This window comes from Botryllus schlosseri, chromosome 4, assembly GCF_051294905.1.
Source record: "Botryllus schlosseri isolate E-star chromosome 4, Bs_hap1, whole genome shotgun sequence".
NCBI classification, from domain to species: Eukaryota; Metazoa; Chordata; class Ascidiacea; order Stolidobranchia; family Styelidae; genus Botryllus; species Botryllus schlosseri.
In genome coordinates this window covers 18,631,228-18,647,333 of record NC_137239.1, presented here as the reverse complement: position 1 = coordinate 18,647,333, position 16,106 = coordinate 18,631,228, and the positions used below count along the sequence as shown (strand labels likewise).

General features: G+C 46.0%; 1 protein-coding gene across 1 annotated transcript in view; it reads left to right on the top strand.

Annotated features, from left to right (window-relative positions):
- LOC145438012 (uncharacterized) overlaps positions 1-16,106 on the top strand; it is a 47,603-nt gene that overhangs the window by 30,624 nt on the left and 873 nt on the right. The window contains exons 24-30 of the mRNA XM_080315375.1: positions 121-306; positions 1,743-1,982; positions 2,731-2,887; positions 4,039-4,156; positions 4,243-4,376; positions 4,843-11,466; positions 15,581-15,745. Of these exons, the coding sequence (XP_080171501.1) occupies positions 121-306; positions 1,743-1,982; positions 2,731-2,887; positions 4,039-4,156; positions 4,243-4,376; positions 4,843-11,466; positions 15,581-15,745 (7,624 nt within the window). The remainder of the gene's footprint in view (positions 1-120; positions 307-1,742; positions 1,983-2,730; positions 2,888-4,038; positions 4,157-4,242; positions 4,377-4,842; positions 11,467-15,580; positions 15,746-16,106) is intronic.

Here is a 16,106-nt window from a genome sequence, read left to right as displayed (position 1 = left end):
CTTGAATAAAACAATCCCAATTCAGTTAGTGGTCTTTAACATGTGATTTTGGAAGCTTCGTCTCACAGAAACTTCAATATTACATTTGTCGCAGTTAAATTTAGCATTCAAATCCTACAGCATATGGAGTACGTATTTGAAAACGGGATACTTCAAAGCGACGAATTTAGACCTGACCCTGCGTCGGCTGTAGAACATGCCATCGACAGATCTGGGCTGTATACAGTTATTCGAAGTACGTCTGGAATCATTGTTGCTGTCGCGGAAGGATTTCGGATCACTGTGAAATTGTCAAAAGACTACAAGGTAAGCATATTTTTGACTGTTGTTCTTGTCATATTTTGTGTCGTGTATAGGTCGTTGCTCTCAACTCAAGTCCTCGAAACGGGTGGAAGTTCTTGTCACTTGGTGCTCACGAACGTCCATGAGTACATGTTGCTGGCTGCCAGCTGCCCTTGTTTCTGTTTGGCCCTATTTATTTATCATAAGGGACCGCTATCACAGCTGATGACAGGTGTAAGAAATAGAGATGCATATTGCATATGCCATTGCGGCATCATAAATAAAGAGATCCATATCGATAGCGAACATTGCTGAGAAACTGTTGAATTACCTGTGGTTATTAGGTATTCAAAAGTTTCTTCATAAAACTTTATACTTTCAATAAGACTTTCTGTATGCATATTGTGAATTGACATCGATGCAAGTTGTTTGTTTGAATAGGTTTTCGCAAAATATGCAAACCCATTATGTATGTATTCTTCTTATGCATACCATTGGTACCATTTGTTTCGTTACTCATCTATTCCATATAGTTTGATTGACTGCAGTGATACGCTGAATCATATATGTACAATATACATATGTGGGATATGTATATGTAATGTTTGCATATGACATTCAAATATGTTGTAACTATAAATAGTATTACATATAGGCCTATATATGATCATATAAGGTGGGGATGGGCAATATACATCCCGCGCACCGGATCCGGCCCGCGACGGGATTTTAAACAGTCCCGCAGAGAGTTTCCACCCTGAAAGTGAAATTCTAATTTGAAAGTATTGACAATTTTACGCGTCACAGAATGAATCCAAGCTTGGCAACCTGAGTAACATTGTCACGAAACTATACTTGATCGGTTCGGGTCTACATACATATGCAAGCAAACATTTTCAGACATGAACATGAGACAAGGCTGTTTCTCAATATAACTGATATTCGCGTACAGTCTTTACTAAGGGTTTCTACATCATGCAGCTGCAACAGTAGAGGAACGCAGTCAACTGCACAGCCAAAGTTCAAACAATTTGTTGACAACTATGATCGACCACAGATGTCTGACATGACAACGATTGAAGTAGCCTACACTAGATACTGATTTTGGTCTCTATGCTTTAATACAATTTATTCCTTGTATGCATGGATCAATAAGTGATTAATGTACTGATTCTGTAATCCGGCCCGCCAAGTACTCCATTTTCCCATATCAGGCTCGCTGACCGGAGAAGTTGCCCTTGCCCCCCTAACATAAGGTGACCAGATAACTTGATATCCTAATTGTCGTATCGCTGGTCACCATTTCACTGAATTATTTCTAATGATTTGGAAATAATCGCCTGTCTGTCTTGGGATTGACCTGTTCTTGTGTGATTTCAGTCTGGTAATACATCATGTCATGTGGCGATTGTGCGTCCGTGGAATCGCAATAGCGACCGAATTTTACCATTGCTTTGCAGTCGAAAGTGTGCGGCCTGTGTGGGAACTACGATGACAATAAGAACAATGATTTTCACCCCAACGTACTGACGGCGATATCGTACGATAACTTCGCAAACTGGAGGACCAATCATAATTGCCCGATTCGGAACGAGTCTCATCCGATCGATGCTTGCAAAGAATTTCCTACAAGGGCGACCCGGGCAGCGGAAAGTTGTGATATCATCGTATCGCCTATATTCAAGGCGTGCCACAACGTGGTACGATTTTATGCCATTATTATTTAAATTAGTTAGTATTTTTTATTATTATATATAAAATTAATGGTTGCTTCGGAATTGATCCTAGTTAGTTGTGTTTAGTTGCAAATTTTTAAAGGTTGTTGATTCTAATTCTAGTTCTAGTTGTGAGTTTTGAAAATTGAGTAGTTTGTTCAAATCTGTCGGAGTGGAATGTCTTGTATATGTCCAAGTCCCTTTGTTTTTTTTTGGTTGCTGCCATCACCTGAAAGCCTACTTCATACTAATCAAATGTCAAAAAACGCAATGCTATTTCAACTACTGAGAAAGAGATTTCAAGAATTCAGCGCAGGAAACGGTGGAGTATTTGAAACTTAAAACATTTCAAGCAATTTATATTGTACTTGATTATTATCATGTTTCGAAAATTTGCATTCCGAATCCAAGCTTTTTTTACTTCCACACTAAACGATCTCATATAATTGAGTCATTTCCGGAAGCTGATGGCTCAGAATATCATTTTACGGTACTCTGCGAGCCGACTGAACACTAAACACTTGAAAAACAATATTTGTGCGCACTATTACCCGTCAGCGCACTACGGACAATTGCTGTTCAATGTGGTCATTACACAACAAGACTGCTTAAGCATGAGTACTGCATACTGCAGTGGCACCAGGCCTTTTGACCTTGCGTTGCCCTATGAAAGACATGAATAATTTTCAGAAACCTGGCAAGACCAAAAAAAAATTGATGTTCTTCAAAATAGGTGCAATACAAGCCCTACTATGAATACTGCAAAAAGGAGACGTGCTCATGCGAAAGTGGGGGTGATTGCGAGTGTTATTGCACTGCGGTCGCAACGTATGCACAAGCTTGCGGTGATGGCGGGGTGTTCATCAATTGGAGGAATGGTCAAGTTTGCCGTAAGTAGTTGTTTTGTCGACGTAACCAGATGGGTATTAGTCAGCGAAATAAGTGTTGCTACTCATGTAGAAGTAAAGCAACGGCATAAATTTCCACTCAAGTACGAGTCGCAATTTCCGAGACATCTCGAAACTGCTTGGGGCGTAATTAGATAGATACCGAGTTTCAAAAAATAGAGTTGATTGTATACTTTTGACTAGGGTTGCATTTAAAACAAAAATCAATGCAGAACAGACATATTTAAAACAAGGCCCTCGTTTAAAACATGTTTTTTATTGTTTGTTTTTTTAGCCATGACGTCGTGAATATTCAATTGTGACGGCATAGTGGATTGGCACTGACAATTGAAAATATAGACTAATTATAGCTCCTTTGATGAAACATCTACGTGCTATAGCTGTTGAACCGACCATTTTGAGGGCTTCAACTATCGCATATAGTATACATTGTCCGTAGCATGTGTTTCGGAAGGTATTTACACAATTATGGCATAATTTTACAACTTTTTTTAAAAGGCCTTCTTTTAAAACATTGCTGCGGTTGTCAGGATAAAAAAACTTGAGGGCCTAGCCCAACCGAACCCCACAGTGGTCAGAGACGAAGTGCTTCAACTTTTTCGGAGTACTCTGATATGTTTTGCCGACTTAGGTTACTTATTCAAGTGGGTATGTTTTTAGCCTACTTCTACTCCTACTCAACGGTTTTTCGGCAACTTTTACTCATACTTTATACTTTCGATTTTGTACATTAGAAAGTAGTTTGGGATATGTTTGTATCACTTTTAAGAGTGAAATTGTCATAAAAACTGGGCGAAATAGTACCTATACTTGAGATATCACTTGAGATATTTTCGAAAACTTCATCTGTATGTAATGTCATTCATCATTTTGTACTATTCTCAAAGAATAACCCTACAATTTCTAATGATGAAGCGATCACCGATCAAGTGCTAAAAGCTTAATAAGCTAAATCTAATCTTAACCCACATGCTCAAATATTACATACTCGCGTGTCCACGAGCATTTGAAATCATCGGAATTGGGCAGGGCAAAGACAGAAAATCTAGGCTTTATCGGCATAAATTGACGTATCAGCATGACCTTATGTGATATAATTATCAGATGCTTTTAATAAACTCAATGTTTCGCAGCTGTTATGTGCGAAGTGTACGGGCCAGGATACTACAAGTATGAACCTTGCAGTTCAAATTGCGAAAAACTTTGCTGCTTCACGGATTGCATTGGTTGCTACGAAGGTTGTTACCCGCAGTAAGTACCGCTATTGTACCTTAGATCGCTATTTCAGAACTGACAAATATTACTATGTGTCGTTCATGATAGTAAACGCGTTGCAGATGTCCATACGGACAGAAATTTCGACGTGATTGGCAAAAGTGTGTATATGAAGAAGATTGCGGGTGTCCGGAAATAACTACAGCGCCAGTGACAACACATGTTGAATTGACTACCACACTGGCCTACAATAGAGGTACAAATGCTTCTCATAAATGATAAATATTCAACTAGTATTGTATATTCAATATTCGTCAGATTATATTTTCATCTGAACAAGACACGCACAATGTAGCCTACAATGAGATGAGACACACTGCGATGTAATCAACATATAAGAGTATGCCAAACGACCAGCTGTGGTTGCAGTTGCGGTCTCTTATGCTGGCATTCACCTCGGCCTAGTGCCCGATGTAACAGTTCCTTTTTCGATGGTAGTCTCTATTGCGTGGCTCTTTCTTGCTCTTGCCATTCTTTGTGAGAACGCTCTTTCATCGCCATAAAAACAGCGACACGGGAAAGAGAGCCCAGAGTAACGTCCAACGCGGAATCAAACTCAGGCCGCCACTACCCTATCTCCCCTAATCGAAGTATAGATATTAATACTGGCATTATATGATACTAACTACAATACGAAATAATCCGAGTGCATCAATTTACAGCATCTACTGTAATGACGACTGAAGTGGGAACATCGACGGTAGGAGTGTCTGTTGCGATGACATCTGAAGTAACCTCAACTACGCCTGCAGCTGGAATATCAACAGTCACAGGAATTCTCGGGGGCGGAATAGTAAATCCGGGAGAAGGGGATGCTCAAGCCGAATTGATTGAATATACAGGACCTACTTCAACACCCCTTGTAGGTATTGCTGGAGGATCAACGATTCCATTTATAAGTAGAGAATTAACTGTCACACCAGGACTTGGAGGATCAGCCACTGCACCCGTAGGTAGCGTATCAACTGTCACGCCTGCAATCGGAGGATCAGCCACGGCGCCTGTAGGGGGAGTATCAACTGTCACGTCTGCAATTGGAGGATCAGCCACTGGTCCTGTTGGGGGATCAGCCACTGCGCCTGTAGGTGGAGTATCAACTGTCACGCCCATCACTGGAGGAACAGCGACTGGTCCTGTTGGGGGATCAGCTACTGCGCCTGTAGGTGGAGTATCAACTGTCACGCCCATCATTGGAGGAACAGCGACTGGTCCTGTTGGGGAATCAGCTACTGCGCCAGTAGGTGGAGTATCAACTGTCACGCCCGTCATTGGAAGAACAGCGACTGGTCCTGTTGGGGGATCAGCCACGGCGCCTCTAGGTGGAGTATCAACAGTCACGCCCTTCATTGAAGGAACAGCGACTGGTCCTGTTGGGGGATCAGCCACGGCGCCTGTAGGTGAAGTATCAACTGTCGCGCCCATCATTGGAGGAACAGCGACTGGTCCTGTTGGGGGATCAGCCACGGCGCCTGTAGGTGGAGTATCAACTGTCACGTCTGCAATTGGAGGAACAGCGACTGGTCCTGTTGGGGAATCAGCCACGGCGCCTGTAGGTGGAGTATCAACTGTCACGCCCATCATTGGAGGAACAGCGACTGGTCCTGTTGGGGGATCAGCCACGGCGCCTGTAGGTGGAGTATCAACTGTCACGCCCATCATTGAAGGAACAGCGACTGGTCCTGTTGGGGGATCAGCCACGGCGCCTGTAGGTGGAGTATCAACTGTCACGCCCATCATTGGAGGAACAGCGACTGGTCCTGTTGGGGGATCAGCCACTGCGCCTGTAGGTGGAGCATCAACTCTCACGCCCATTATTGGAGGAACAGCGACTGGTCCTGTTGGGGGATCAACTACTGCGCCTGTAGGTGGAGTATCAACTGTCACGTCTGCAATTGGAGGAACAGCGACTGGTCCTGTTGGGGGATCAGCCACTGCGCCTGTAGGAGGAGTATCAACTGTCACGCCCTTCATTGAAGGAACAGCGACTGGTCCTGTTGGGGGATCAGCCACGGCGCCTGTAGGTGAAGTATCAACTGTCGCGCCCATCATTGGAGGAACAGCGACTGGTCCTGTTGGGGGATCAGCCACGGCGCCTGTAGGTGGAGTATCAACTGTCACGTCTGCAATTGGAGGAACAGCGACTGGTCCTGTTGGGGGATCAGCCACGGCGCCTGTAGGTGGAGTATCAACTGTCACGCCCATCATTGGGGGAACAGCGACTGGTCCTGTTGGGGGATCAGCCACGGCTCCTGTAGGTGGAGTATCAACTGTCACGCCCATCATTGAAGGAACAGCGACTGGTCCTGTTGGGGGATCAGCCACGGCTCCTGTAGGTGGAGTATCAACTGTCAGGCCCATCATTGGAGGAACAGCGACTGGTCCTGTTGGGGGATCAGCTACTGCGCCTGTAGGTGGAGTATCAACTGTCACGTCTGCAATTGGAGGAACAACGACTGGTCCTGTTGGGGGATCAGCCACGGCGCCTGTAGGTGGAGTATCAACTGTCACGCCCATCATTGGGGGAGCAGCGACTGGTCCTGTTGGGGGATCAGCCACGGCTCCTGTAGGTGGAGTATCAACTGTCACGCCCATCATTGAAGGAACAGCGACTGGTCCTGTTGGGGGATCAGCCACGGCTCCTGTAGGTGGAGTATCAACTGTCAGGCCCATCATTGGAGGAACAGCGACTGGTGCTGTTGGGGGATCAGCTACTGCGCCTGTAGGTGGAGTATCAACTGTCACGTCTGCAATTGGAGGAACAGCGACTGGTCCTGTAGGGGGATCAGCCACTGCGCCTGTAGGTGGAGTATCAACTGTCACGCCCTTCATTGGAGGAACAGCGACTGGTCCTGTTGGGGGATCAGCCACGGCGCCTGTAGGTGGAGTATCAACTGTCACGCCCATCATTGAAGGAACAGCGACTGGTCCTGTTGGGGGATCAGCCACGGCGCCTGTAGGTGGAGTATCAACTGTCACGCCCATCATTGGAGGAACAGCGACTGGTCCTGTTGGGGGATCAGCCACGGCGCCTGTAGGTGGAGTATCAACTGTCAAGCCCATCATTGGAGGAACAGCGACTGGTCCTGTTTGGGGATCAGCCACGGCTCCTGTAGGTGGAGTATCAACCGTCACGTCTGCAATTGGAGGATCAGCCACTGGTCCTGTTGGGGGATCAGCCACTGCGCCTGTAGGTGGAGTATCAACTGTCACGTCTGTAGTTGGAGTATCAACTGTCACGTCTGCAATTGGAGGATCAGCCACTGGTCCTGTTGGGGAATCAGCCACTGCGCCTGTAGGTGGCGTATCAACTGTCACGCCCATCATTGGAGGAACAGCGACTGCTCCTGTTGGGGGATCAGCCACTGCACCTGTAGGTGGAGTATCAACTGTCACGTCTGCAATTGGAGGAACAGCGACTGGTCCTGTTGGGGGATCAGCCACTGCGCCTGTAGGTGGAGTATCAACTGTCACGCCCATCATTGGAGGACCAGCGACGGGTCCTGTTGGGGGATCAGCTACTGCGCCTGTAGGTGGAGTATCAACTGTCACGTCTGCAATTGGCGGAACAGCGACTGGTCCTGTTGGGGGATCAGCCACTGCGCCTGTAGGTGGAGCATCAACTGTCACGCTCATTATTGGAGGAACAGCGACTGGTCCTGTTGGGGGTTCACCTACTGCGCCTGTAGGTGGAGTATCAACTGTCACGTCTGCAATCGGAGGAACAGCGACTGGTCCTGTTGGGGGATCAGCCACGGCGCCTGTAGGTGGAGTATCAACTGTCACGCCCATCATTGAAGGAACAGCGACTGGTCCTGTTGGGGGATCAGCCACGGCGCCTGTAGGTGAAGTATCAACTGTCGCGCCCATCATTGGAGGAACAGCGACTGGTCCTGTTGGGGGATCAGCCACGGCGCCTGTAGGTGGAGTATCAACTGTCACGTCTGCAATTGGAGGATCAGCGACTGGTCCTGTTGGGGGATCAGCCACGGCGCCTGTAGGTGGAGTATCAACTGTCACGTCTGCAATTGGAGGAACAGCGACTGGTCCTGTTGGGGGATCAGCCACGGCGCCCGTAGGTGGAGTATCAACTGTGACGCCCATCATTGAAGAAACAGCGACTGGTCCTGTTGGGGGATCAGCCACGGCGCCTGTAGGTGGAGTATCAACTGTCACGCCCATCATTGGAGGAACAGCGACTGGTCCTGTTGGGGGATCAGCTACTGCGCCTGTAGGTGGAGTATCAACTGTCACGTCTGCAATTGGAGGAACAGCGACTGGTCCTGTTGGGGGATCAGCCACTGCGCCTGTAGGTGGAGTATCAACTGTCACCCCCTTCATTGGAGGAACAGCGACTGGTCCTGTTGGGGGATCAGCTACTGCGCCTGTAGCTGGAGTATCAACTGTCACGTCTGCAATTGGAGGAACAGCGACTGGTCCTGTTGGGGGATCAGCCACTGCGCCTGTAGGTGGAGTATCAACTGTCACGCCCATCATTGGAGGAACAGCGACTGGTCCTGTTAGGGGATCAGCTACTGCGCCTGTAGGTGGAGTATCAACTGTCACGTCTGCAATTGGAGGAACAGCGACTGGTCCTGTTGGGGGATCAGCCACTGCGCCTGTAGGTGGAGCATCAACTGTCACGTCCATTATTGGAGGAACAGCGACTGGTTCTGTTGGGGGTTCAGCTACTGCGCCTGTAGGTGGAGTATCAACTGTCACGTCTGCAATTGGAGGAACAGCGACTGGTCCTGTTGGGGGATCAGCCACGGCGCCTGTAGGTAGAGTATCAACTGTCACGCCCATCATTGGAGGAACAGCGACTGGTCCTGTTGGGGGATCAGCCACGGCGCCTGTAGGTGGAGTATCAACTGTCACGCCCATCATTGAAGGAACAGCGACTGGTCCTGTTGGGGGATCAGCCACGGCGCCTGTAGGAGGAGTATCAACTGTCACGCCCATCATTGGAGGAACAGCGACTGGTCCTGTTGGGGGATCAGCCACGGCACCTGTAGGTGGAGTATCAACTGTCACGCCCATCATTGGAGGAACAGCGACTGGTCCTGTTGGGGGATCAGCCACGGCGCCTGTAGGAGGAGTATCAACTGTCACGCCCATCATTGGAGGAACAGCGACTGGTCCTGTTGGGGGATCAGCCACGGCACCTGTAGGTGGAGTATCAACTGTCACGCCCATCATTGGAGGAACAGCGACTGGTCCTGTTGGGGGATCAGCCACTGCGCCTGTAGGTGGAGTATCAACTGTCACGTCTGCAATTGGAGGAACAGCGACTGGCACTGTTGGGGAATCAGCCACTGCGCCCGTAGGTGGAGTATCAACTGTCACGTCTGCAATTGGAGGAACAGCGACTGGTCCTGTTTGGGAATCAGCCACTGCGCCTGTAGGTGGAGTATCAACTGTCACGTCTGCAATTGGAGGAACAGCGACTGGCACTGTTGGGGAATCAGCCACTGCGCCCGTAGGTGGAGTATCAACTGTCACGTCTGCAATTGGAGGAACAGCGACTGGCCCTGTTGGGGAATCAGCCACTGCGCCTGTAGGTGGAGTATCAACTGTCACGCCCATCATTGGAGGAACAGCGACTGGTCCTGTTGGGGGATCAGCTACTGCGCCTGTAGGTGGAGTATCAACTGTCACGTCTGCAATTGGAGGAACAGCGACTGGTCCTGTTGGGGGATCAGCTACTGCGCCTGTAGGTGGAGTATCAACTGTCACGTCTGCAATTGGAGGAACAGCGACTGGTCCTGTTGGGGAATCAGCCACTGCGCCTGTAGGTGGAGTATCAACTGTCACGTCTGCAATTGGAGGAACAGCGACTGGTCCTGTTGGGGAATCAGCCACTGCGCCTGTAGGTGGAGTATCAACTGTCACGCCCATCATTGGAGGAACAGCGACTGCTCCTGTTGGGGGATCAGCCACTGCACCTGTAGGTGGAGTATCAACTCTCACGTCTGCAATTGGAGGAACAGCGACTGGTCCTGTTGGGGGATCAGCCACTGCGCCTGTAGGTGGAGTGTCAACTGTCACGCCCATCATTGGAGGAACAGCGACTGGTCCTGTTGGGGGATCAGCTACTGCGCCTGTAGGTGGAGTATCAACTGTCACGTCTGCAATTGGAGGGACAGCGACTGGTCCTGTTGGGGGATCAGCCACTGCGCCTGTAGGTGGAGTATCAACTGTCACGCCCATCATTGGAGGAACAGCGACTGGTCCTGTTGGGGGATCAGCTACTGCGCCTGTAGGTGGAGTATCAACTCTCACGTCTGCAATTGGAGGAACAGCGACTGGTCCTGTTGGGGGATCAGCCACTGCGCCTGTAGGTGGAGTATCAACTGTCACGCCCATCATTGGAGGAACAGCGACTGGTCCTGTTGGGGGATCAGCTACTGCGCCTGTAGGTGGAGTATCAACTGTCACGTCTGCAATTGGAGGAACAGCGACTGGCCCTGTTGGGGGATCAGCCACTGCGCCTGTAGGTGGAGTATCAACTGTCACGCCCATCATTGGAGGAACAGCGACTGGTCCTGTTGGGGGATCAGCTACTGCGCCTGTAGGTGGAGTATCAACTGTCACGTCTGCAATTGGAGGGACAGCGACTGGTCCTGTTGGGGGATCAGCCACGGCGCCTGTAGGTGGAGTATCAACTGTCACGCCCATCATTGGAGGAGCAGCGACTGGTCCTGTTGGGGGATCAGCCACGGCGCCTGTAGGTGGAGTATCAACTGTCACGCCTGCAATTGGAGAAACAGCCACTGGTCCTGTTGGGGTATCAGCCACGGCACCTGTAGGTGGAGTATCAACTGTCACGCCTGCAATTGGAGGAACAGCCACTGGTCCTGTTGGGGGATCAGCCACCGCGCCTGTAGGTGGAGTATCAACTGTCACGCCTGCAATTGGAAAAACAGCCACTGGTCCTGTTGGGGGTTCAGCCACTGCGCCTGTAGGTGGAGTATCAACTGTCACGCCCGCCATTGGAGGAACCGCGACTGGTCCTGTTGGGGGATCAGCCACTGCGCCTGTAGGTGGAGTATCAACTGTCACGCCTGCAATTGGAGGATCAGCCACTGTTCCTGTAGGTAGAGTCACAACTGGAGTTGAAGGATCGGCCACGGCACCCGTAGGTGGAGTAACAACTGTTACATCTGGAGTTGGAGGATCAACTATTCCACTACAAACAGGATCAGCAGAAACAGCTTCGGGTTATTCTACTTTGAGTACCCCTCATCATATTTTCAATGGAACGGAAATGCCTGCACCTATAGAACCAGGTAATTAACACATTGATTACACTGGTCGACACTATTTTTGTTGACTTTGATCAGGTAATTGATTTGGACTAACTTTTGGGCGCTGAATTCAAAAATGATTTCCGTTTTTTTGCTTCTACATGACAAATAAAGTACGAGTTTCAGGGTCCAAATTTACGCTAATGACGTGTAATTCTGTAGGTTTTCTAGTTTGATACTCGAGCAATAGTCAGCTAACATATATTAGCTCCAATCTACTCTGTTATCTTACCCCCATCATCTTCATATGTTGGGGAACATTTTCTCCTTGTCCATCTCTTACTATGTCCAGGTTTTTATGGAAATTATTTAGATTTTTAGCTTTTTTGAATTTCTGCTGTCCGACATAAACATATGGAAGTGACACATGTGTATCAGGGTTACGGTATGTGTATCCTTATTGTCTGACCACTAGAAAACACAATATTTCAAAGCTGACTCATGATCCAATCGTGTTCTTGATATTACAATAATTCAATGTTCAATTCAATGTTCAAGTATTCTTTTCTCACTTCATAAGGATGTTAAAACTTCTGAAGATTTCTATTCCAAGTCCCAAAGCTTATGTCACATCAATAACTCGTGTTGAACGACTACTCTACGTTCTGAATCAACTTCGATTTCAAAATCTTCATCATTTGGCCTGCTATCCCTAAGACCTTCATCTTGATCCAAATTGTCGAGCGTATAGGAGTTTCAGGTTACACTGGATAAGCTGAATGGGGCATTGGACCTGTAGCTGATAGCAAATGTCATGTTCATTTTTCTTGCCATATCCTGCAGTTTGCATCAAATATATGTGTCAAATATCCTCGGATGATTGCATCCTGTAACCAAAAATGGGTGAAAGTATCGGCCTAGATCGATACCAGTACCTTTTTCCTACATAATTCAATCGAGCCCTTGACTATATAACTTATTATATGGTAATAGTATGGATTTTTTATATGATGTGGAAAAGTAATATGGCTAAATTCATGAAAATTTGCATATTTTAGGCATATGTCGTAGAGCAAAAAGTTGACGTGATAGAAGAAAACCAGTGGCATTTTTGGAATCAGCGTGCCAAAATCAGGCTAGATCGAGTGCGAATGAAAGTCAACAAATTTTTCGTTCGAAATTTTTGCCCAGTGTTATAAATGAAAAGCTCTTTATCTTTGGATGTAAGTGGACAATAAATATTATGCATTCATTTTATGCAACATTATTGACCGAGCTCATTGTAGTTTCACTGAGGGGTTTGGTCCTATTTGCTCTTTCGATTTCCGCATCGTTCGGGGACGGTGATGGTTTCTCTACATTTCAAGTTTTAACTCATGTGTGTGACAGGCAGAGGTGGTCAAAGTAGTCATGAAAGCTACTCAAGTAAAAGTAGAAGTAGCAACGAAAAAATCTACTCAAGTACGAGTAGAAGTACTTATTCCGTTAGCCACCTAAAACTACTTGAAGTAGAAGTAGAATTGACTTACTTTAAATCTACTCAAGTAAGTAAGTAGTTTTGAACACAGTCTGAATTCGTTCGCATGGACTGTCAAAAGCTCCAAATTGAGCTATGCGGAAGTTGCAGAGAGCTTGATTGGTATTGATGCATCGCAGGAGGTAACAATTTTCTACAGAATAAGCATTCTTTCGCATCATGGGATGGAAATTATAGTATTGATATGAAATGCGATACTAATCCTTTGTTTACTAGAAGACCCCGTTTTAGAGAATATCCTCGCGTGGCGCCCCACCCCATATTATAAGGCCTCAAGTTTAGGCGAAGAGAAATACGGAGAAGTTGTATCGGATACGGTTTCAACACTTTGCACGATTAGTATATGTTAATAGCAAATATTGTGGATCGTAAAATTTAGATTTAGTGTAGTTTTATTTTCGGAAAATAGAGGCATTACTATACTCTCTTTTATGCTTCAACATGTATGTTATGTAGACAAAAGAACTGAAAGTATAATCAGAACTCAAAGCATGATACTCGGAATTGAAAATGAAACACAAATACCACTTACAAAAAGCGGAAAATATAAGCCGTCTTTTGTCCATAAAGCTTCAAAGGTGATCTGCTACAACATGTGTAACGTTCAAAAAAGCCGGATTTTCCAGATTAGCAGGACACGTCATGGGCTGCTAGATTACGATATGATAGGTAATTGCTAGATTGCGAAACAGTAGTTTCAAACGTTATGGTGTGCCATACTTACTGTGATGAAATATTTGATATGGGCAACAATGCGGAGTGAGCGGAACCAAGCAATCCGGTACCTAAATTATATTCACTGATACTTCTGTGAAAACATATTTGTCACTACATAACTACTGTGCACGAAGCGCAACAAAATTTTCAGGCTTTACTTGACTTTTATGACTATTAAATGTTGGTACTCTGTAAAAACAGCCCTGAAATTCCTCGGGCTATCTTTCGTATTGGGATTTGAACTACTTCTACTTGACAAACTGAAAATAGCGAAAAGTAAGTAAGTGGATCGCAAAATATTATGAAGTAGAAGTAGAAATCAGATCTACTTGAATAAATACGAGAAGTAGAGGAAAACTACTTGAGTACTTCCCAAAAGTAGAAGTACTTGGTTACTGACCACCCCTGGTGACAGGTAGCTTAATCTTCTCTATAACTCCGTGTGGATTGATGGTTCTTGAAATTCATATATCTAAGTGGCCCAGTTTCCATTTTGAAAATATCCTGTGCTCTCTCGTAGAGATTAACTGGGATATTTTTCTGGACCCTAAACTAACCGCAGCAAGAGTTATCACGATGCAATTGTGGCCTCAACCCCAAGTGTTCATAATGTTGAAGATGTGCTGCAATTCACAACGTCCTTTAGTTAGGTCCATATTTAAAATGTCAGTGCGGCAAAATATCCCGCTTGTTTTGGCAATCTGTTCTCAATTTTCAGTGTAGCCACATTTATGTTGTGTTTATTTTGAATATGACATGCTCCTATTTGCATGGGATGCTCTTTCACTTGATGGTGCAGGCTTGGTCACAGCAAATGTATTATTAGTGCATGATATTCAATAGGGTGGTGTGAAAATGACATTTTTTCAAATCGAAAAAGGGGGTTCTTAAATCCAGACAAATGACCTGAAACTTCAATAAAAATTGAATTTAGGGGATCGCCCCCATTTTCCATCCGACAATCCCACAATTTATGTGTGCACGGGGGTAAAATTGCATATCTCGGCAACCACTAGTCGTAGAGTCATGATATATAGCTCAAAAGCTGCAGAAACATCATGTTTTTATAGGTCCTAAGAAAAAAGTTTTCTCTATTGTGAACACAAAACTAGTTTTAGCAAAAAAACAGTATAAATACGGGTAAACGGTGAGAGTAACTACATACTAAGATGTGTTGGGGCTGCGGGAAGCCCATACTGGTGACGTGAGGTACCTGTCGTTTGCAATCGAGGTGAATACAAGGTTGCAATAAGAAGATCCTTGACCAACAGGGATACTCGGTGACTTGCCGTCAGCGAGCCGGGAAGTGACGCTGACGACGCCCGATTGGTTGATCTAGCTAGAATATGGCTGAGGACGGAGACCCTGCGTTGGACTGTTTCGTTTATATTTTTTCCACATTTTTTGGAAGGGGCATACCCATATTGAAATCAAGAAAATCTGGTGACACTAAATCCCGCTAATCAGACATGGTTACAATGTTGCGTGCGTCAAATCATCTGGTGTGCCATGAAGAATCACCGCGCATGTCACTTTTGGCACGCATGCCAGGGGCCGCCAACACTGGTTTATGGTCTTTAAGAAATAACCTTATAATATTAACTGCTGCTGAATTTTCCGAACCATTAATTTGAACAAACTGCAAATTTACTGAACACCGTCACCAATTCCCCCCCTAACTTCTTTTTTGGCGCATGGACTCAATTTCAATTGCAGTCTGAATCCCTATCCAAGATTCGTCCCATGACTGATTTATTGTAGTGAAGATGCACATTTAAATTGGAATCGAGCGGAAAAGTTTTGCAGACAATGTTTGATACTACCGCCATCTGGAATATGCTATTCTCCCTGCTGCCGTTATTTGCCATCTCCTGGCATTCTAATTTCTGCTCAACGTTGCAGAAACTTGCAGGAAATGCGGTGTGGTGAATGAAACGCGACGTATCAACTTTACGGATGCCGACAACCAGAACTGTGCCATCATTGACTATGTCACCGTTGGAGTTTGCATGGGCTATTGTGATATTAAATCCAACTTCCAAATGTTGGATTCTAAGAAGACTATTGGTAAATGAAAGCTATTTTACATACATAATTCATCACTATTTGTATTGTGAATCAATGTAGGTTCGTACTCGAAATTATGGTTTGATAATATAATGAATATGCCAGGATAGACACGCCTAATTCCAATGCAAATTTCTTTCATTAAACTCTAGATCAGTGGTTCCCAACCTTTTTCGACCCATCGCCCCCTTTTCAAGGTCAACACCGATCATCGCCCCCCAAATTTTGTGCACCGATAATTGGGCATACAGACTGTAATCACCGGCGGGTTAACTAAAAAAAAAAAAAAAAAAGGTCATCTTTCTCCGCTCAGAGCTGAAAATAACGTTTTTTCGCTCCGCATTGCTAGGTGGATGACTAA